General features: G+C 43.7%; 1 protein-coding gene across 2 annotated transcripts in view; it reads left to right on the top strand.

Moving 5' to 3' along the window:
• LOC126091967 (coactosin-like protein) overlaps window positions 1-21873 on the top strand; it is a 192612-nt gene that overhangs the window by 135447 nt on the left and 35292 nt on the right. Inside the window, exon 1 of one of the 2 annotated variants that reach the window (XM_049907319.1) lies at window positions 19940-20058. The exons of the other annotated variant lie outside the window; for it this stretch is intronic. Coding sequence (XP_049763276.1) covers window positions 19969-20058 — 90 coding nt within the window. The 5' untranslated portion in view covers window positions 19940-19968. Of the gene's footprint in view, window positions 1-19939; window positions 20059-21873 lie in introns of those variants that run through there. 2 annotated transcript variants of the gene reach the window in all.

Below are 21873 nucleotides of genomic sequence, written 5' to 3'. Positions count from 1 at the left end.
TTAACAGAATGAAAGTTCTGTCCAAAATAACAATATGATTTATTAAGACTAAACACAAAATAATAAACAAAAACACATGAAACATTTATAATACATCAGATTGGCTCATATTGGATACTCAAACGCTATGAAGGTGAAGTTGCCCTAAACTAGATTGTGAGGTTTATGACGAAGTGGTATGTGGAGCCAATTCCTTGCCACTCAAATCTTAAGAGAGACACACAGCTAACCCAACATTAATTGCTGCTACTCAAGACAGAACAAAGTTAGAAAAAGACGAACAGGCGCGCTTTGCTGAGCTCTGATTAGCACCTAGGAAAATCCCTGTCTGCCGGTGCTGCGGACATACATTACCAAACTGTCTTCTTAACTGCCAGAACACGATCTGGTGTACCGGAGGCGATGGCTGGTTGCTTCGACGTCCTTGACCGAAAGACGAGAGCCGACTACCCCCAAGAGCACCCGTACAAAACCGAACACAGAACATTCCCGCCCCCACGACAGTGGCCGTGGTTAACCGTTCCAATCAGCAACAAGGAAACTGGCGGAAAATTCCACTCCATTGCCGGAACACTACCATTCTTGGCGCCAATTTCTGCGCCGATTTTGCTACGTCACGGAGCTGTGCCCTGAGTAAGCCAATCACAGTTAAGATTTTGCAGAAAGCGCGGGAATTTGCCCACCACAACTGCCTGGGTACACAAGTCATGCCCACGCCTCGCTGGTAGCCCGCCAGAAAGTGTTTTCGCCAAGTTTCTGCGAAGTAACGGAACCTCTAGCCCAGCCGCTACTTCAGGCCCCTCCGGGCGTGCCTCTTGACAATGTCGGTGTCTGGAAAGCATTCACTCGACTCACACCTGTGGCTTACCCTTTCAAAGTCAGCAGAGCCCGCCTGTCACCGGACCACCCGGGTGACGTGAGACTGTGGGAAGTCCGCGTGTGAAGGAATAGCAACTTTCCACCGCATGCGATTAGAGAGGAGAATCGTAAGATAGAAATATGAGAGGGGGCTCATGCCACCTCTCAAACTGATTCCTCAAACTGGGGGCTAATCAAGTACGGGGTCCCACAGGGTTTGGTCTTAGGTCCTTTACTGTTCTTGATATACATTAATGGCTCTTCATTCCACATTGATGAAGATGCAAAGTTAGTTCTTTTTGCTGATGATAAAAGTATAGTAATACCATCCAAAAACCAAGAACTAAGTGATGTAATTATAATGATGTTTTTCACAAAATTAAGTGGTTCTCAGCAGATGGACTCTCTTTAAATTTTGATAAAACACAGTATATACAGTTCCGTACAGTAAATGGCACAACTCCAGTAATAGTCTTTGAACAGAATTCTGTAGCTAAGGTAGAATTTTCAAAATTTTTAGGTGTGTCCATTGATGAGAGGTTAAACTGGAAGCAACACATTGATGGTCTGCTGAAACGTCTGAGTTCAGCTACGTATGCTATTAGGGTTATTGCAAATTTTGGTGATAAGAATCTCGGTAAATTAGCTTACTATGCCTACTTTCATTCACTGCTTTCGTATGGCATCATATTCTGGCGTAATTCATTGTTGAGTAGAAAAATATTCATTGCTCAAGAATGTGTAATCAGAACAATTGCTGGAGCCCACCCACGGTCATCCTGCAGACGTCTATTTAAGGATCTAGGGATCCTCACAGTATATATATTCACTTGCGAAATTTGTTGTCAATGATCCAACCCAGTTCAAAAGTAATAGCAGCGTGCATAGCTATAACATCAGGAGAGAGGATGATCTTCACTATGCAGGGTTAAATCTGACTTTGGCACAGAAAGGGGTAAATTATGCTGCCACAAAGGTCTTTGGTCACCTACCAAACAGCATCAAAAACCTGACAGATAGCCAACCAACATTTAAAAATAATTTAAAAGAATTTCTAGATAACTCCTTCTACTCATTTGCTGAATTTTTAGATATAAATTAAGGGGGAAAAACTAACTTATTAGATTACACAAAATATTGCCTGACACTGTTTATCTTGTACAGACATCTTTTATTAACCTGACACGTTACTACACATTATGAAGTGTCGTATTCATGATCTATGGAACAAGTATTAATCTAGTCCAATCTTTCCTTCTATGCATTATGCCATTGGTATGGTCCTCTTGAAACGCTAAAGACTTCCGCGACTTTGGTGGCAGTAAGGCGGGTGCCTCCGTAACTAACGTTTTTCCACGTTACAGTTGACTTAACTCCGATATAACGCACTCAAAACTACACAGAACCAAGACTGACTTGCATAGCATTGAGGACATTGCACAGGTGCCGTTTGTGGTAAGCAGCGAAACATAGATGTGGCCAACAATTACATTTATATTCAAACGTGCATTTCTCGCGGTATTTCAGTATTTCTGTCCATCCCCTGTACGTATCACTATCCATCTTTCCCTGTAGCTTAAGCCTATTTCTATGGGAATAACAAATATTTTGTAGCGCTATAGTTGTGGAACACTTAATGGGTAAATTCTAGGAAGTTGTCTTGCGACCATTATAAGATACGTCCGAACTGCCTCTCTGGCGCCTCTATTTTTCGTAAAGCCAAAGTGATAATGTGAAAGCTGTAGTGTTAGTTAAATCACAACAGCAGGTGGAAGAAGCCGAAATTTCTTTTCACTCAATTTTCTCTGGCCACCACGGTCATCAAACCACTTTTGCAATACTAGTAAGTTCGTGAAAGGTATCGTTTCCGCTTCTGAAAGAAACGCCCTCTGGAAAATGCCAGTGAGTGGTCCTGTAACCGCACACCAGTGGAGGCGACCGCGCTTATTTAGGCGAGACGCGCCGCCTCCAGCTGGAATCCAGGCGCAGACGTCGCTATTATTAGACCCGGCGGGGTTGTGAGGGTTGGGTGTCTGCGCCGGCTCCAAAATTACCCTCCCTTCCGCGGCGTCGCCCGCCGGATATATCAGACACAGAGTGCGGCCCGTGGCCGGGAAGTTGTCACGCGGCTCTGCTGATAAACGACCACTGGGCACACAGCCGGCGCTGATAGCCCGGCTCTCCTTAAACACGTCAGCGCCCTGTCACGGTCGACACGCAATTACCTACCGACACTATCGAACACTTCGACCAGTACAAGGGCTATGCACGAATTGCCACGGTACTAGGTACATCTGCACCTACATGGCTACTCCGCAATCACATTTAAGTGCGTGGCAGAGGGTTCATCGAAACCCCTTCAGTCATTCATTCTCGAACAGCACGCGGGAAAAATGCGCGCGCGCGCGCGCGCGCGCGCGCACACACACAACATTCCGTGCGAGCCCTGATTTCCTTTATTATGATTATACACTACTGCCCATTAAAATTGCTACACCACGATGACGACGTGCTACATATGCGAAATTTAACCGACAGGAAGATGATGCAAATGATTAGCTTTTTCAGCGCATTCACACAAAGTTGGCGCCGGTGGAGACACCTACAACGTCCTGACATGAGGAAAGTTTCCAACCGATTTCTCATACACAAACAGCAGTTGACCGGCGTTGCCTGGTGAAACGTTGTTATGCCTCGTGTAAGGAGGAGAAATGCGTACCATCCCGTTTTCGACTTTGATAAAGGTCGGATTGTAGCCTATCGCGATTGCGGTTTATCGTATCGCGACATTGCTGCTCGCGTTGGTCGAGATCCAGTGACTGTTAGCAGATTATGGAATCGGTGGGTTCGGGAAGGTAATACGGAATGCCGTGCTGGATCCCAACGGCCTCGTATCACGATTAGTCGAGATGACAGGCATCTTATCCACATGTCTGTAACAGATTGTGCAGCCACGTCTCGATCCCTGAGTCAACAGATGCGGACGTTTGCAAGACAACCCTCTGCACGAACAGTTAGACGGCGTTAGCAGCAACATGGACTATCAGCTCGGGGACCATGGCTGCGGTTACCCGTGACGCTGCATCAGACAAGAGCGCTTTCGATGGTGTACTTAACGACGAACCTGGGTGCACGAATGGCAAAACGTCATTTTTCGGATGAATCCAGGTTCTGTTTATAGCATCATGATAGTCGCATCCGTGTTTGGCGACATCGCGGTGAACGCACATTGGAAGCGTGTATTCGTCATCGCCATACTAGCGTATCACCCGGCGTGATGGTATGGGGTGACATTGGTTACACGTCTCGGTCACCTCTTGTTAGCATTGACGGCACTTTGAACAGTGGACGTTACGTTCCAGATGTGTTACGACCCGTCGTTCTACCCTTCATTCGATCCCTGCGAAACCCTACATTTCAGCAGGATAATGCACGACCGCATGTTGCAGGTCCTGTATGGGCCTTTCTGGATACAGAAAATGTTAGACTGCTGCCCTGGCCAGCACATTCTCCATATCTCTCACCAATTGAAAACGTCTGGTCAATGGTGGCCGAGCAACTGGCTCGTCACAAGACGCCTGTCACTACTCTTAATGAACTGTGGTATCGTGTTGAAGCTGCATGGGCAGCTGTACCTGTAGACGCCATCAGAGCTGTGTTTGACTCAATGCCCATTCGTGTCAAGGCCGTTATTACGGCCAGAGGTGTTTATTCTGGGTACTGATTTCTCAGGATCTATGCACCCAAATTGCGTGAAAATGTAATCACAGGTCAGTTCTAGTATATTTGTCCAATGAATATCCGTTTATCAGCAGCATTTCTTCTTGGTGTAGCAATTTTAATGGCCAGTAGTGTCGTTTCTCTCTACGTAGGTCGGCTTTAACACAATACGTTCGCATTCGGAGGAGAAAGTTTGATCGAAATTTCGTGAAATCACGCAGTAGCGAGAAACTCCTTGGTTTTACTGATGATGTCCACCCCAAAATCTGTAGAATTTACATGATTCTCCCCTATTTCTTAATAATACGAAACGTGCTGCTCTTCCTTGAACTTTCTCGATGTACTCCGTTGATCCTATCTGGTAAGGATCTCACACTGGACAGCGATATTCCAGAAAAGGATGGACAACCGTAGTTCAGTCTATTTAGTAGATTTGTTTCGTCTTCTAAGTTTTCTGCCAATAAAACGCAATCTTTGATTCGCTTTCCCAAAAACATTTTCTGTGTTCTCTCCAATTTGTCTGTAGTTGTAATTCCTAGGTATTTAGTTGAATTTACGGCTGTTACATTTAATTTATCGTGTAACAGAAGTTTAGCGGATTCCTTTTTAGCACTCGTGTGGATAATCTCCCACTTTCCAATTCTTCAGGCTCAACTGCCAATTCTCGCAGTGAACAACTCGTCTCTACAAAGTTCTTGCGCCAAGAGTAAATTCTAGGCCTGCTTGGAGGTTCTTCAGCGTATTCGGTACGAAATTAATGCCAAAGAGTCGTTGCATAGTTGGTTTCTTCAAACCAAAACACCTAGCGAGCACACTCCACACCAGTGAAAGTAGCCATTTCAACAGTTCAGTCCGCAATACGCTGTCGCTCCTGGTGGCAGTATATGGTATTGATGCACTACGTGAATCAAACTTGCGGGTGTTTGCTACAAAATGACACATCTAAAATTGTGCAAGTCGTCCAAATAAATTCCTATATCATTCCGAAGTTGTAAAGTTCTTCTTTACCGACCCTGTATATCTGGGTGTCCCTTGTAAGGCTTCAGGCACATTTTCTCTGGCATTTTGACCGATAACAATTTCACTTTTGCCGTGTGTAGCCGGAGTCGCTCCCAACAAGTACTGCTCATGTCTCTCATGCCATTCACAATGTTGATGGCTAACGTCGATTTGTTTTCCCATTAAAATAATTTTGTATTTGGCTTTTACGTGGACATTCAGCAAAGGATTCCCAAATAAGTCTAGCGCGCTATTTAGTTAATCCACATGTATTAACAGGGGCAGTAATACATGAGGAATAACCAGTACTTTAGCAATGACTCGTGTGCTGCTCTGGCCTGCACTGACTGTTACCCATGCGGGAGTGCTACTCACTCGCTGTTGGTGTACTGGGTGTTCCTGTTCTATTCTTGTTAACACACACTAATAAAACTAAGATCGTACTAGCTTAATTTGGGACAGTTGGACCGAATGGGCACCCTAAATTCCGCTTCGGGGAACAGACGCATCGAATGAAAGATATGAGCAGTATTTGTTTGGAATGACTGCAGTTACACATTTCAAAAACGAAATGGCAAATATCTGCGTAGACAGCAGATAAAATGCTCCTGACCACTCAGGATCAACACACAGATGGACGATAGATCACGTTATATTAAATCTAAGTGACTGTTAAAAGTATTAATCTAAATACCTGCAAAGAGTTAAGTCATACCTACCCACGCACTAGACTATAATTCTGGCTGCTAGCGATGCCAGATATAGTTTTCCGTGTTCTGGGAAAGGCTGGTTTCTCCATTCTCCAACTGATCGGTTGGTCTTTCTGTAATTAAGCTGAATTGGTTTGTGGTCAGAAATTACCAGGCTGGCTTAAGGGCCAGTGTATTTCCCACGACAGGAGGTGCTCCGCAGCACCTGTTGCAAATAAACTTCTATAAAGTACTGATGGGTAGAAATTTTTTGCGTAAGAGTGCTAGTAGTGGCAGCACCTAATGGCTAATGGAAATGCCTCCATTTCGCGCTGGAGGCTGGTTAACTGAAAAAAAGTTTATAATGCTGCTCAAGATGGCTGTTTAATGACGTAGTCTGTTCCAGCTATAACACAATTTGCTTTATTTATTGGTTTTATTCACATGCAACCCGTCAGTTACAGCACAGTGTCTTCAGGCTCCTGCATAGAATCAACATAGTTATAGTGTACAACGTGCATCACACTATCTATAGTTCTTAAAAATTGTGTGTTAACCATTTGAGACCAAACTAATTCAGATTATATACGTGCAGGCGACTAGTGTAGCATTAAAAACTGTAACAAAAGACGGCCGTTACAGGATGTCTACTCTTTTATCATTCGTAATTATTGCAATAAAACAGATGCACAGTATTACTGCGTACTAGATACGAACAGTAGATACATAAGTTAAGGCATCTAGACAAGGTTATTCAAAAGGATCTGAAATGTATTAGGTAGGCTATATTAACCTTGGGGAAAGACTGTGTTCCTTTCCTCAGTTACATGAAATGCTTTAAATGCTACGGTGCGTAATAAGCCACGTGCTTGGGGTGGGACACAAACGCATCGTAAAACACAGTCAAGGTAGTTAAAATATTCTTAGATAGTAAAACCTATCCATACATAGGTTCATTATCCTAATGGATAGGTTTTTGCTAAGTAACTATACATTTAAACTACCTTAGCTAGGCGTTAATGCCATGAGCTATCGGGCATCACAGCATTTGAACCTTTTCATGTGACTGCCAAAACGAATAGTTTTAGACGCTGTGGAATAACCTTATGTGCGAGGTCTGTTCAACAGATTTCAGAATCTTGCCCACAAATTTTTTCCACGCTTACCTTTAACGTTTTGTGCACGGTCTCCTTCGCAATAATCTCCTCTACAATTGATACACGGCTCCCAATGCTGTTCCTACTCCCGCAAGTAGTCTTGGTACGCTTATTGCTGGATCGTGTGAAGCGCCGTTTCCGAATGTTCTTTTATCTGATCTATCGTTGCAAATCTTCGTCCTTTCGACGAAGTTTTCAACTTTGGAAAGAGAGAAAAGCCCACAGGGGCCAGGTCTGGTGAGTACGGAGGATGAGGCAACACTGTGATTTCGTTTCTTGTGCAGTAGTCACGCACCCACAGGGACGAAATTGCGGGTGCATGAGCCATGAATGGTCTCGCCACATTTCAGGCCGTTTTCTTCTCACATATTCTCTCAGGCATCGCAACACGTCCCGGTAGTACCATCGATTAAGTATGTACCTGTGGCACGAATTAATTATAAACTAATCCTTCAAAACCAAAGAAAACCATCAGCATGGCTTTGACATTTGACCTGACCTGATGAGCTTTCTTCGGTCTTGGAGAACCTTTCGCGACCCATTGTGAGACCGAACTTTCTTCTCAACATCATAACCGTAGCCGCAAGTCTGATCGCCAGTTATGATTCACTTAAGGAACATCTCGTTCTCATTTGCATGATCCAAAAGCTCTTCACAGATTGCCTGGCGGAGTTATTTCTGGGAGTTTTTAACATAGCAGCGCGTCAGCAATCGTGAATAATTTAATGATTATAAAGAATCCGCCTCGATTGCGGATAGAAACCGGATGTTGACCTAGGTTTCGGCGCGAATAACCACGCCTTCTTCAAAACACACTAAAACTACAAACTGCCTAAAGAGGCATGGTCCAACATTAATACAGAACGACCAAAAGGGCAAAAGACTCGCATAAAATGTAAAATAAACGGTGCGTGTGTACCATGTCAATAGCTGTACTGCCCACAAATACAACTGAGCATTTTATGCGAGTCTTTTGCCATTTGGTCGTTCTGTATTAATGTTGAACCATGCCTCTTTAGGCAGTTTTTAGTTTTAGTGTGTTCCGAAGAAGGCGTGGTTATCCGCGCCGAAACCTAGGTCAACATCCGGTTTCTATTTGCAATCGAGGCGGATTCCTTAGAATCATTAGTTCTTTCTGACCTTGACTGAGAAGGCAACATGGTACATTCCAAGGTGCTGTCAGGATTTCATGACATGATCCAACTGAAACGTACTCTTCCGCAATCTCTCGGTCAGTCTTATATTGGCACGCACAATTTCGTTGACGTTCCTATCATGTGCGTCTTCGGTAGACGTCGACGGGCGTCCTAAATAAGAATCATCTAGAACTTCCGTCCGGCCGTTTTTAAACCGTGTGAAACATCCGTAACAGAGTACGGCTTAATCACTCATCACCATAGGCTTCCTGCATAATTTGGTGTCTCTGTAGTTTACTTCAGTTTCACGCAAAATTTAATACAGATACGTTGCGCTCTCTCTCTCTCTCTCTCTCTCTCTCTCTCTCTCTCTCTCTCTCTCTCTCTAAATTCGCAAACTGTGCGATACAGCGCTGAAAAATGACGAAGGGACCCACGACAATGAAACTTCAATCAGTTGCACATTAAACACAGGTGTAAGAGGCGTATTTGAGTATCGTTTTGAAATTAAGATACGTGCTAAAATATCTCAATTTTATTTTCACATGAAAGCCTGTACCTTAATCCACTTTTCTACATAATTTCCGTCAATATTGAGGCACTTGTCATAATGTTGTATCAGTTTTTGAATACCTTCCTCATAGAAGTGTGCCGCCTGACTTGTTAACCATTGCATCACCACTGTTTTGACTTCGTCAGCGTCTTGAAGACGCTGACCGCCCAGGTGTTTCTTAAAGTGCAGGAACAGAGAGTAGTCACTGGGCGCAAGATCGGGGCTGTAGGCTACAGAGGATGATCTCGACTTTCCCATCGAAAAGATGTGATTAGATCTGTGGTCTGATTCGCCACATGTGGACGGGCATTGTCTTGCAGCAAAACGATGCCCTTGCTGAACTTGCCACGTCCTTTGTTCTATATTGAACGGCGCAGATTGCACAATGTCCTACGGTAAGTTGCTGCATTGATTGTCTCTTTACGAGTCAGAAATTCCACAAGCAATACTCCTTTTCTGTCCCAAAAAAACCGCACATGATTGTCCGAGCAGAAATTGTTTGCTTAGACTTCACTTTCCTGGGTGAATCTGAATGCCGCCATTCCATCGACCGTTGCTTTGATTCTGGTAGGACGTAGGCCACCCGTGTTTCATCGCCCGTCAGAATTTGGCTTAAGAAATCATCACAGTCCTTGTGGTACTGCTCAAGGGAAAGACAATGCACTGTCTAAAAGTTTGGTTTTGTGCACATCCGTCAAAATTTTCGGTACCCAGCGTGGGCACAATTTTCGGTAATTAAACTGCTCGGTCACAATGTCATACAAAACACTACGAGAAACATTAGAAAAGTCATCCCGAAAGGAGGGAATCGTAAAGCGTATGTTTTCTCTCACCCTATTGTCCACTTCCTGCACCAAACTTTCGTTAACGACCGAAGGACGCCACTCCGTAGTTAATCATGCACATTTGTGCGGTCATCTTTAAATGCTCTCGTCTACTTTCTTAACATTCGATCACTCATAATGTTTTCTGCGTAAACTGCACAGATCTCACGATGAATATCGATCGCTTTTAGGCCTTTAGCACTAAGAAATCTTATAACAGCCCGTACTTCAGTCTGCGGGAATAAAGATTATCGGAGGCATCTTAAACTCAGTATCCAACGTAAACAAGGAAGAATCAGACTAATGGCGTCAGTGCGTAGACAACAGATATAGGTACCCAGTGCTTATTAGGCGCAGAACGCCGACCGCAGCGCTGCGACCGCGATGTGGCAAAACGATACTTAATTAAAAACACACATCGTAAAATGTTAATAACGTTTGTTTTATTTAAAAATCTTTGGGTTTTCACATAGATTCTGATGCATTACTTTTCAGCACGCCCTCGTACACTCGGGTGGATTTACATTAGTTAGTATCATATATATATATATATATATGACAGACACTCTTTGACGTGCTGGAAGAATATGGTATCGACAGAAAAACCAGGGCACTTATACAACAGACGCTTACAGACACTACCTCCAAGATTAAGTTCATGGGAGAAATTTCGGAACCCTTCCACATACACACAGGTGTCCGACAAGGAGACGGGCTCTCACCAATCCTGTTCAACATGGTGTTAGACAAAATTATCAAGCAGTGGGAGGAACAAGTTAAAGGAATACAGCTGGGAAGAACACGTGAAACCAAAACAATCATAAAATGTCTGGCATTTGCAGATGATATAGCCATACTCAGCAATAATACACAGGAGGCAAAGGAAGCACTGGAATGCTTGCATGAAATAGCTGCCAAAACAGGTCTGCAGGTATCTTACGAGAAGACACAATATATGGAACGACAGACCAACAATGTACACACCATGCATACTGTATATGGATCCGTAGAAAGAGTCGAAAAATTTAAGTATTTAGGGGAGTACATACAAATGGGAGGATCAAACAAGGCGGCTAACATGGAACGAACGAAGAAACTCCAGAAGGCATACAAACTCACATGGTCACATAATAAGAAAAGCATATCGAGGCAGGCCAAACTTAGGCACTACAAAACAGTTGTATTACCAGAAGCATTGTACGCGTCAGAAACAACCACAATTGGAGCATCAGGCATCATAGACACAGAAAAAATAGAACGCAAAATTCTCAGAAAAATATTTGGACCAATTCAGAGATGGCATATGGATGAAGCGGCCTACCAAAGAGCTGTACCAGCACACTGACAGACTAACAGACGCGATCAGAAAACGCAGATTAACTTTCTATGGGCACATACAGAGAATGGACAACAACCGACTTACAAAGAAAATTTTTGATGTAGTAAACAGCTCAAGCAAGAAAACAAATTGGTATCATGAAATAGACGAAGACTTAAGGCAGATAGAGATCAACAGGCAAATGATAGGAGACAGGAAATACTTCAGAAACAAAGTTAGGAGTGCAAAATTTATTGTAAAGGAGAGAAAGAAGACAGGAACATTATGGACAGAGCAAAGGAAACAGGAGCACAGCCGAAGGATGAAGAGATTTTGGGAAGAGAAGAGGAAGAAAGGAAAGAAGTGAAAATTGTGTCGTCATGTGATTTTAGAGTTCAAACACTGTCCATAAGGGCAACAATGAAATGTATATATATTTATTTATTTATTTAGTGTGTGTGTGTGTATTTTGGAGGAACTTGTGGCACTGCCTCCAGTGGTCACACGTTCCTTTTGCTGTCTTAACACATCACATGTATACTGCCACATTTGTGAACATGAACATGTGATGTGTTAAGACAGCAAAAGGAACGTGTGACCACTGGAGGCAGTGCCACAAGTTCCTCCAAAATACACACATACACACATACACACACACATACACACACACACACACACACACACACACACACACACACACACACACACACACACACACACACACACACAATACTAATGTAAATCCACCCGATGATCAAGGTTTTAACCTTCGAAACGCGTCGTGGAAAAATAAAACGGTGACTGGTAACAGTAAACTTTTGGTTTCATTTAGTGTCAGTAACCTAAAAATGTTCGCATTTAAAGTGTGAAAATTGTCTTCCCGAAGTCTGTCGCATTACCAGAGGTTTCTGTTGGACTGTACCGAGATGGGCGTTCAGCTCTCGGTAGGCGGGAAGACTGGAGGCGAAGACGGGATAATGGGAGAGGACGACGTGACTTGCCGCTGTGGAATGCGGGCCGGGCATTAGCTTATCGTCGCGCCACATACAGGACACTGCTCCCGTTCTCAGCTTGCTCGTGCCCCCCAACTCCCTGCCGCGTGCGGCCGCTGCGCTAACGCCGCGAATTAAGTCGCGTCTGCAGTATACGGGCAGTTTGCTTGTCGCTTTTCGAACCCCCCCCCCCCCCCCTCTGGGTCAAGGTATGTGGGACACGATCTAATAAAAAGGAACTCTGAAGTTCTCGAACTCTGCTCGTGGCAGCTACGGTGGTACAATCCGTGTTTTCCCGTATTCAGAACTGTGTAAAAATGCATTGTAATAATGCATTCACCTGCGCTTTGGTGTTCGCGTCGGAGGGAGCTGGTTTGAATCCTGGCGGTGGAAGAAATTTTCGATGCCTGAATATGGTTGCGTAATAGGAGGAATGGTGGTAGCTTAAAGTTACTAATAGTCTGACTTTGCAATTTAATCCAGAACACTGCTAAACTGGACACATCGAAAGTGTGCGCACCAGTCATTTAACACGGCTGCTAGTTCAAACGTGTTACGCATTGGTATGTGTAGTGCCAGTTCTAATCGTGTCCCTTGGATCAAAGCTAGACTGGTGAGCCTTGAAAGTTTCCTGAAATACAGCAGCGCCGATAGAATTAATCGCAAAGATTTCTTGGTATCGGAGACCAGAATCGACGCACTTGACGCGACACGAATATGATTGTCAGTACAGCGCGAAGGAAGGTCTCTGTATGTGGTGGATCATATCAGAATCTGTAAAAGAATTTTCTATGAACTGTTGTTTAGATATTTCCTTTTCTACATATTCCTTTAATTGTGCGTGCAAAAGGGAAACAGAGGAAATTGAAGAATGATGTGTTCTAAAAATAGGGGACGGAAGCTAAAATAGTTTCGTGCACTACCTGATAGTGGTGCTCAGTGTAAAAGTTAGTGATACACTGGACTACAATTAGGATGAGGTTAAAATCACTAGCTAGACACCCGCATTTAGATATTTCCAATTGAAAGAAAACAGCCCTCGGTCACTATTGTTAACGAATTAACCGGGTTTCAACACTGCCGGGGGTGTCTTCCTCAGTCTTTCACGATGATTCCGTACTTATACTCTATCATACGTTTTTAGTCATAATTCTGTGACAATGCTATAGACCATTCTTAGATTTAAATTCTGAGAGAGACACGCATAGCAGTGTTGAAACCCGGTTAATTCGTTAAAAATACTAACCGAGGGCTGTTTTCTTTCAATTATAACTCTTCACGGTCTCTGAACGTGCAGCCATGTTCAAAATTTTTAGATATTTCGTTTCCTGCCCTCCTTTTTTGTGCAGTTAAGCGGGTGAGCGATCTCCGATGACTGAACAGTGCACATCACTAAAGCACCGTAGACGTTAGGAGCACGAATGTGTACTTACCCAATTGTCACATATCGGATCCATTGCTATTTATCCTAAAGAGTAATCCGCAGAGAACTGTTAGTGTTTAAAGAGAATAGTGGTGCTTAATTACTTTCTCGTAAATGATTTTTTGTTAAAAACATCAGCACATGTCGAGATACGAGCGTGGAAGAAAAATTCATTGCCATGAAACTTAAATCCGTTTTCTTGGAACTCTCATCGAGAACCTCCATACGCGGGCAGAAGTGGGCAGCTTAAAGAGCATTTGGAACTGCTTGAAGTAGAGCTTCCTCGCTGCCAGACGCGGGACCGAGATGGCGGCAGATCTAGTGGTCCACCGTTGGCGCTTCTCTATGGTCGCAGTTGGTACTGATTACAGGAAATCCCGATCCTTACAGATTAAATCTGGATCCAAAGATTCTAGGATGCAGGCGATTGAAACCACGCAACTTGTTCCATTTCTCTTAATATCAGGAAGATGATTTTCAGATCGTTGCTGCCAATGACGACGGCTTCACTTGGAATTTTCATATTTCCGTTACTTCTTTGGATGATATAGTTTGCAGGATTCTCTAGTAGGAAGATTATCCTGGATCTGAATCTCTGGACAGTTGGTGCACTATCTTATAGATCAGCTAGGCTGTTGACCAGCTGTCCGTTCGATGATAAGGTTGTAACAATACGTCGGTTGGCCTCGCATATGTACGTGAGTACCTGAAAGGAGGGTCTAGCCTAAATGATCAGGGCAAATATTGTCTGCCTTACGGCCAGAAAGAATAAGAAAGATCTGCTTGGAAAGTACCTGTTCTCAAACATTCGATTATACTCTTATGATGTTAGGTCTTTGTTAAACTTGATAAGTGATGTGCATGAAGTTTCTTGAATAAAAAAGATTTAAAACTAAGTGTAGTATTCGAAGTAGTCTGTTGCTGCAGGATGCCGCAGTGACGAAAATAGCTGGAAAACCGGAATGGACACGGGCATCGGACGAACCTTCAGGTAGATGACCAAAACAATTATTAGCTAGGGTTGTCTCCCCCACTCCCTCTCCCCTACCCCCAAATCCCTCCCATATTTCCGTCTAGTCTCTAGTGAACTGTCTGTCAACACCTTCTGTTCTAAATTAAGTTCTCGAGAGCTAATTCTAGGATAAGCGTAATGACGCTATCGTAACCTTGTTAACTACAGAGATGCAGGTGTCAAATTCGTTTATTCATATGAAACTGTTTTGTTTCTGGAACCACTGCTGCTCTTAGCGAGGTTTCTCATAAAATTAATAAATGGTCAGCTTATTTTATTAATGCAAATCATTGTAAAACTAAAACTACAAATCATAACGTAAAGACAGTAAATAATATGAGCTGCATAAATGAAACTTAGTCATTTTTCCGAAAATATCCGATCCACGCAGACGTTGATTCGTCTGAATTTGATTCAAATCTTCAGAAGAGCAGTATGAAATTGAGTGTCCCCTATCTCAGCGAAGTATTGTATTGATGAGTGAAGCATAGCATTCAACCACATGAACACGAGGAAAACCTAATTTGAAACACATTCTTGGCAGACATTGATGCCTGTTACATTGCCATGTAAGAAGCAAGCGCCGTTTGCGGCGCGATGTATTTCGCGGCAACCAATACCGGGTGGGCGGGCAGGCAGGCATCGCCGGTGACGTGACGCTTTTAGCAGAACTTCCCCAGTTACAAGGGGCCTGGGTAGTAACTCTGAAGTATCAGTGATTCTCAGAGTAGTGTGACGTAAGGATCAGTTGACAATGCTGTGCACAAGCTCTATCTGAATCACAGGCTCACTCATTCAGGTTCTATTGATGGGCGTCACTAGTCACAACCATAATGGAGAGGATGACTGTGAAAAGCTCTTGGTGATGAATCTTAGCAGCAATTATTGAGGGGACGGTGGGGGGTGGGTCTACGTGAACTGGAAGTATCGACGTTAGTTCCCGAAGCCACTATTTACGTAAAGAGCCTGTGTGGCGTCAATCCAGGATGTGGCGTCAGCAGCATCTACTTTTCAGATCGCCTATTTTTTACAATCAGACTTCGAAGCATTTCTGCTAGTACGGACTGTAGTAACGTAGCTTTCGGATACCTTAAACTTACTACCAACCAACCACCGTGGAAAGACTCAGCTGAATATTGTCATACTTCAGTATGCCATAAGCAAGTTTTAGTGCTCTTTCATTCATGCGATACCAAAGGGTAGGGGGGTATACTTAACGCCAATCTTGTGGGGGAAAAGTAATCTAGTCAGTTACTTTATCTTTTAAAATTTTATAAAAATAATTTTATCTAATGAATTAATCTAACAGATACATCTTTCAAATTTTCCAGTTAAACTTAATCAAATTTAACTCCCATTAGCAGATATCACTTTCTCAACAAATGTCGTGTTCCAGTATTTATGTGCAGGACCTTATTTATACATGAATACCTGTTTAAAAAGTATCTTGAGAGTAAAACAACCATGAAGGAAAAGTGCATTTTTAATTTTTTTTTTTTTTGTGGAGGCAAGATGACGGTAGTAAAAGTTGCTAAAAGTGCTTCGATATTGCTAGGACTGTGCTAAAAGGTATTTCCAGGTTCTGCACCATACTCGGCCATCAGTACCTCTTCAAATAGTATGTTAATGTAATTCAACAACAAATAACGAATTTTATGTTTTCGGACGGGCACACCGTACCCCTCTCTTGGTAATGTTATGGAAAAAGGCTTGGTATTGCTCAGGTTAATACACTAAAGAGCCAGAGAAACTGGTACCCCTGCCTAATATCGTGTAGGGTCCCCGCGAGCACGCAGAAGTACCGCAACATGACGTGGCATGGACTCGACTACAGTCTGTAGTACTGGAGGAATTGACGCCATGAATCGTGCAGGGCTGTCCATACACCATAAGAGTACAAGGGGTGGAGATCTCTTCTGAAGAGCACGTTGCTTTGTGTCTGGGCAGTTTGGTGGCCAGCGGAAGTGTTTAAATTCATAAACGCGTTCCTGGAGCCACTCCGTAGCATTTCTGCACGTGTGAAGTTTGATTTCCCATACCCGTACACATCCATCCGCTCGATACAATTTGAAGCTAGACTCGTCTAACGAGGGAACATGTTTCGTCACCAAAAGTCCGATGTCGGTGTTAACAGATCCAGGCGAGGTGTATAGCTTTGTGCCGTGCAGTCTCAAGAGTACACGAGTGGGCCTTCGGCTTTGATGTTTCGTTGAATGGTTCACACGCTGACACTTTTCGATGGCCCAGCATTGAAATCTGTAGCAATTTGCGGAAGGGTTGCAATTCTGTCACGTTGAAAGATTCTCTGCAGTCGTCGTTGGTCCCGTTCTTGCAGGATCTATTTCCGGCCGCAGCGAGGTCTGAGATTTGGTGTTTAACCGGATTCCCGATATTCACGGTACACTCGTGAAATGGTCGTATGGGAAAATCCCCACGTCATCGCCACATCGGAGATGCTGTGTCCCACCGCTCATGCGGAGACTATAACACCACTTTCAAACTCGCATAAATCGTGATAACCTGACATTGTCGCAGCAGTGACCGATCCAACAACTGCGCCAGACACTTGTGTTATATAGGCGTTGCCGACTGCAGCGCCGTAAGCCTTTTTACCTATATCTGTATTTGAATACGCATGCCTATACCAGTTTCTTTAGCGCTTTAGTGTATTTGACATGGTAACTGATAAATATATCGTAAACGGCGAGGAACCAGATTCGTACAGACATAACCAGATTTTCATAAGAAACTGCTAATAAGTCTTTCTGGGGATCGTCGCAGCAATTCCACTTCAAAGAACGGAACTCTTTCAAACCACGAAATGTGCAGGTTGATATGATAAAGAATGTAATGACCATGCCGTTAAGCGTCTTAATTATGTCGGTGAAACCACTCTTACTCGGTCTCAAGCTGTTCAGTTAAGAAAATTCAGTTGACATAACCATGAATTTACGATTTTAAATAAGTTTATTAAATATTGACAGAATAATTAAAATAACTGAGTAAAAGCTACAGAAGCTAAAATATGTACTATTTTTGGTTTTATGTTATAAATTTTTTGTTTCATTCTGTGTCGTTCGCTTTGTTTGTTTGATATTTGGTAGTGCAAGCACTGATGCTTGTACGTATGATTCTGTGTTGTAAATGAAATGCTTAAACATTTTTCACCATATTACCAAGTTGTATAGCTAAGGTCTCTGATTGGGTTTAGTCAATCCCATACACACAAATACTCAAATAATGTCGATGGATTTCATAAAGAGCAGCAAGGAAGTCTTTCTGCAATAAGATAGGCTGTGACTTTAAAAAACTGAGACCAGCGTATGATACGCTGCAGCGCTACAGTCAGAATTATCTCGGCAATGTAGATTGTATTCAGATCAGGTTAAGATCTCTGGGTTGTTCTGTTGAAAACCTTATGAAAAAAGAAAAACTAACGCAAATATATTAGTGTGAACATTTCCTGCCAACTGTGATAAAGCCAGAACATTACGTAAAGCTGTGGTTTCTCTCAACATGTACGATTATCCACCACTTACCGACCTAGAACTTCACTAAGGGTTAACTGAGAATCACATGTGAAGATTCGTAACTAGACTAGACTTGTGACGTCTCCTTCGGCGAGATACGAGGGCCGTTTGAAAAGTCCCTGCAAGGTCAGAGAGATGGCACCACCGGCGCGTATCGAGGTCATGTTTAGTTAGTAGCATCTTTGGAAAGAACGCACACAGTTTCCGCCATATTGGTCTATTTCTTTGTGTTTGGCATTAATGTAAATCAAGGAAGTCCCGTGATTGTCAAAAAATGGACGAAAAAGAATTTCGTGTGATTAAACATTACTTTATGAAAGGCAAAACGCCTCAAGAGACTAAAGATATGCTTGATAAACATTGTGGTGACTCTGCACCTTAGATTAGGACAGTTTATAAGTGGTTTCAAAATGTTCGGAGTGGCAATATGGGCACAAGTTGATGCTGAACGTTCTGGTCGCCCTCTGGAGTTTTCGACTCCAGAAATCATTGATTAAATCCATGATATGGAGATGCATGACAGAGTTAAGGTGCGTGAGACGGCTAGTGCTGTGGGCATCTCAAATAAACGGGTACATAACATTTTGCACAAACAGTTGTATATGAGAAAGCTATCCGCAAGATCGGTTCCGCGATTGCTCACGCTTGACCAAAAACGGAATCGTGTGAAGTGTTGCAAGGATGGTTTGCAGCATTTCAGGAGGAATCCCCAGGACTTTCAGCATCGTTTCGTCACTGTGGATGAAACAGATTGTTTCGTCTCAGGAGTGTAGTAATTTATCCCTAAGCAATGGGTTACCATGAGAGAATCTGCACCAAAAAGGCGAAGACCATTCCTTCGGCTGGAAAGGTTATGGCGACTGTCTTTGAGAATTATCGCGGGATAATCCTCATCGACTATCTGGAAAAGGATAAAACTATTACAGGTGCATATTATTCATCGCTATTGTACCGTTTGAAAACCGAGCTGCAAGAAAAACGCCGGTGACTGAACCGCAAAAAAGTCCTTTTCCATCACAGTAATGTACCAGCACACACCTCAGCAGTTGTGGTTGCGAAATTAATCGAAATAGGATTGCAATTCGTTTCACATCCTCCCTATTCTCCAGACTTGGCTCCCTCGGACTACTATTTGTTCCTCAATTTGAAGAAATGGCTGGAGGATAAAGATTTTATTCAATTGAGGTGATTGCAGCAACTAATAGCTATATTGCAGACTTGGACCATTCCTATTATTCAGAAGGGATCAACATATTAGAACAGCGTTGCATGAAGTGAAGTGTGTGTCTAAAATGAGACTACGTTGAAAAATAAAGCTTTGCCCCAAACACGTAAGTAGTTATTTTTGCACGAACTTTTAAAACGCCCCTCCTATATGCATAGGAATCACGTTCCTGAGATACGGTTGAACTAAAAGAAGCGCAGCAACGAGTTACGCGCACGATGACGACGAAGAAAACGGCGAGAGACGCAACATCGGTCACACGACAGCTCCTTCCGTTTGCTCCGGCCAGGCTCAGATTTTTCGTCGGCGTTACTAGTACCAGAGATGACGGCAGGCCGCACGCTTACTGCCGGTTAACCGGATCTGCTGACGAGCTTTAAGCTACGTAGAGGGCACATAGAGCTTAATTTGCGCTGTCACGTCACACCTATATCTGGATCGCGCATGAAATTCTCGGTTTCCGTGACGCAAATTCCCTGCCGCTGCCGTGCGTCGCTTGGCGGCACCCCCACTCGACGGCAGGTGCTGCGCTATGCCGGTCCAGCTCGCCTTCGGCAACCGCCTGCCTCACCCGCGACCCGGCGGACACATGGCTGCGCGGCCCGCCAGGCGCTATAAACAGGTAATCTCCGAACAGGGTCGCGCAACACAGTTCCGTTCCTTGCGTAGAAAATTTCTTAGACGTACTAACTACACTGAGGTGGCAAGTTATGGAATAGCGATATAAAGACGCCGGTAATATCGCGTACACGGGGTAGATGTCATTTTCAATGGAGAGAAGTCTGCCGAAATAAGAGTGATTTCAGGTGTGCCGCAGGGGAGTGTTGTAGGACCGTTGCCATTCACAATATACATAAATGACCTTGTGGATGACATCGGAAGTTCACTGAGGCTTTTTACGGATGATGCTGTGGTATATCGAGAGGTTGTAACAATGGAAAATTGTACTGAAATGCAGTATCTGCAGCGAATTGACGCATGGTGCAGCGAATGGCAATTGAATCTCAATGTAGACAAGTGTAATGTGCTGCGAATACATAGAAAGGTAGATCCCTTACCATTTAGCTACAATATAGCAGGCCAGCAACTGGAAGCAGTTACTTCCATAAATTATCTGGGAGTACGCATTAGGAGTGATTTAAAATGGAATGGCCATATAAAATTAATCGTCGGTAAAGCAGATGCCAGACTGAGATTCATTGGAAGAATCCTAAGGAAATGCAATCCGAAAACAAAGGAAGTAGGTTGCAGTAAGCTTGTTCGCCCACTGCTTGAATACTGCTCAGCAGTGTGGGATCCGTACCAGATAGGGTTGATAGAAAGAGAAGATCCAACGGAGAGCAGCGCTCTTCGTTTCAGGATCATTTAGTAATGGCGAAAGCGTTACGGAGATGATAAATTCTAGTGGAAGACTTTGCAAAAGACGCTTAGTAGCTCGGTACGGGCTTTTGTTGAAGTTTCGAGAACATATCTTCACCGAAGAGTCAAGCAGTTGCTCCCTCCTACGTATATCTCGCAAAGTGACCATGAGGATAAAATCAGAGAGATTAGAGCCCACACAGAAGCATACCGACAATCCTTCTTTCCACGAACAATACGAGACTGGAATAGAATGGAGAACAGAGGTACTCAAGGTACCCTCCGCCACACACCGTCAGGTGACTTGCGGAGTATGGATGTAGATGTATAAAAGGGCAGTTGCATTGACAGAGCTGTCATTTGTATTGAGGTGATTCACGTGAATAGGTGTCCGACGTGATTATGGTCGCCCGACGGGAATTAAGACTTCGGACGCGGAATTCTACTTAGCGGTAGACGTATGGGACTTTCCATTTCGAAAATCGTTAGGGAATTAAATATTCAGAGATCCACAGTGTCAAGTGCGTGCCGAGAATACCAGCTATCAGGCATTACTTCTCAACACAACGCAGTGGCCGACTGCCTTTACGTAAACGCCCCTGCTCTCGGTCGTTGTCAGTGCGAACAGAAAAGCAACACTGCATGAAATAGCTGCAGAAATCAATGTGGGACGCACGATGAATGTATATGTTCGGACAGGGCGGCGATATTCGGTGTTAATGGGCTGTGGCAGCAGATGACTTACGCGAGTGGCTTTGCTGACAGCACGATATTGTCTTCAGCGCCTCTCCTGGACTCGTGACCGTATCGGTTGGACTCTAGATTGCAAAACTGTAGGCTGTTCAGGTGATTCCCGATTTCAGTTGTTAAGAACTGCCGGTAGGATTAGTGTGTGGCGCACACCCACGAAGCTTTGGACCCAAGTTGTCAACAAGGCGCTGTTCAAGCAGGTGGTGACTCTTCAGTGGTGTGGGCTGTGTTTACATGAAATGGACCGTTTCATCTGGTACAACTGAAGTGATAATTAACGGCCACTTGTCGACCATTTGCAGTCATTGATTAACTTCATGGTACCAAA

The sequence above is a fragment of the Schistocerca cancellata genome, chromosome 7 (assembly GCF_023864275.1).
Source record: "Schistocerca cancellata isolate TAMUIC-IGC-003103 chromosome 7, iqSchCanc2.1, whole genome shotgun sequence".
In the NCBI taxonomy this organism is placed as follows: Eukaryota; Metazoa; Arthropoda; class Insecta; order Orthoptera; family Acrididae; genus Schistocerca; species Schistocerca cancellata.
This window is presented reverse-complemented; position numbering and strand designations above follow the sequence as displayed.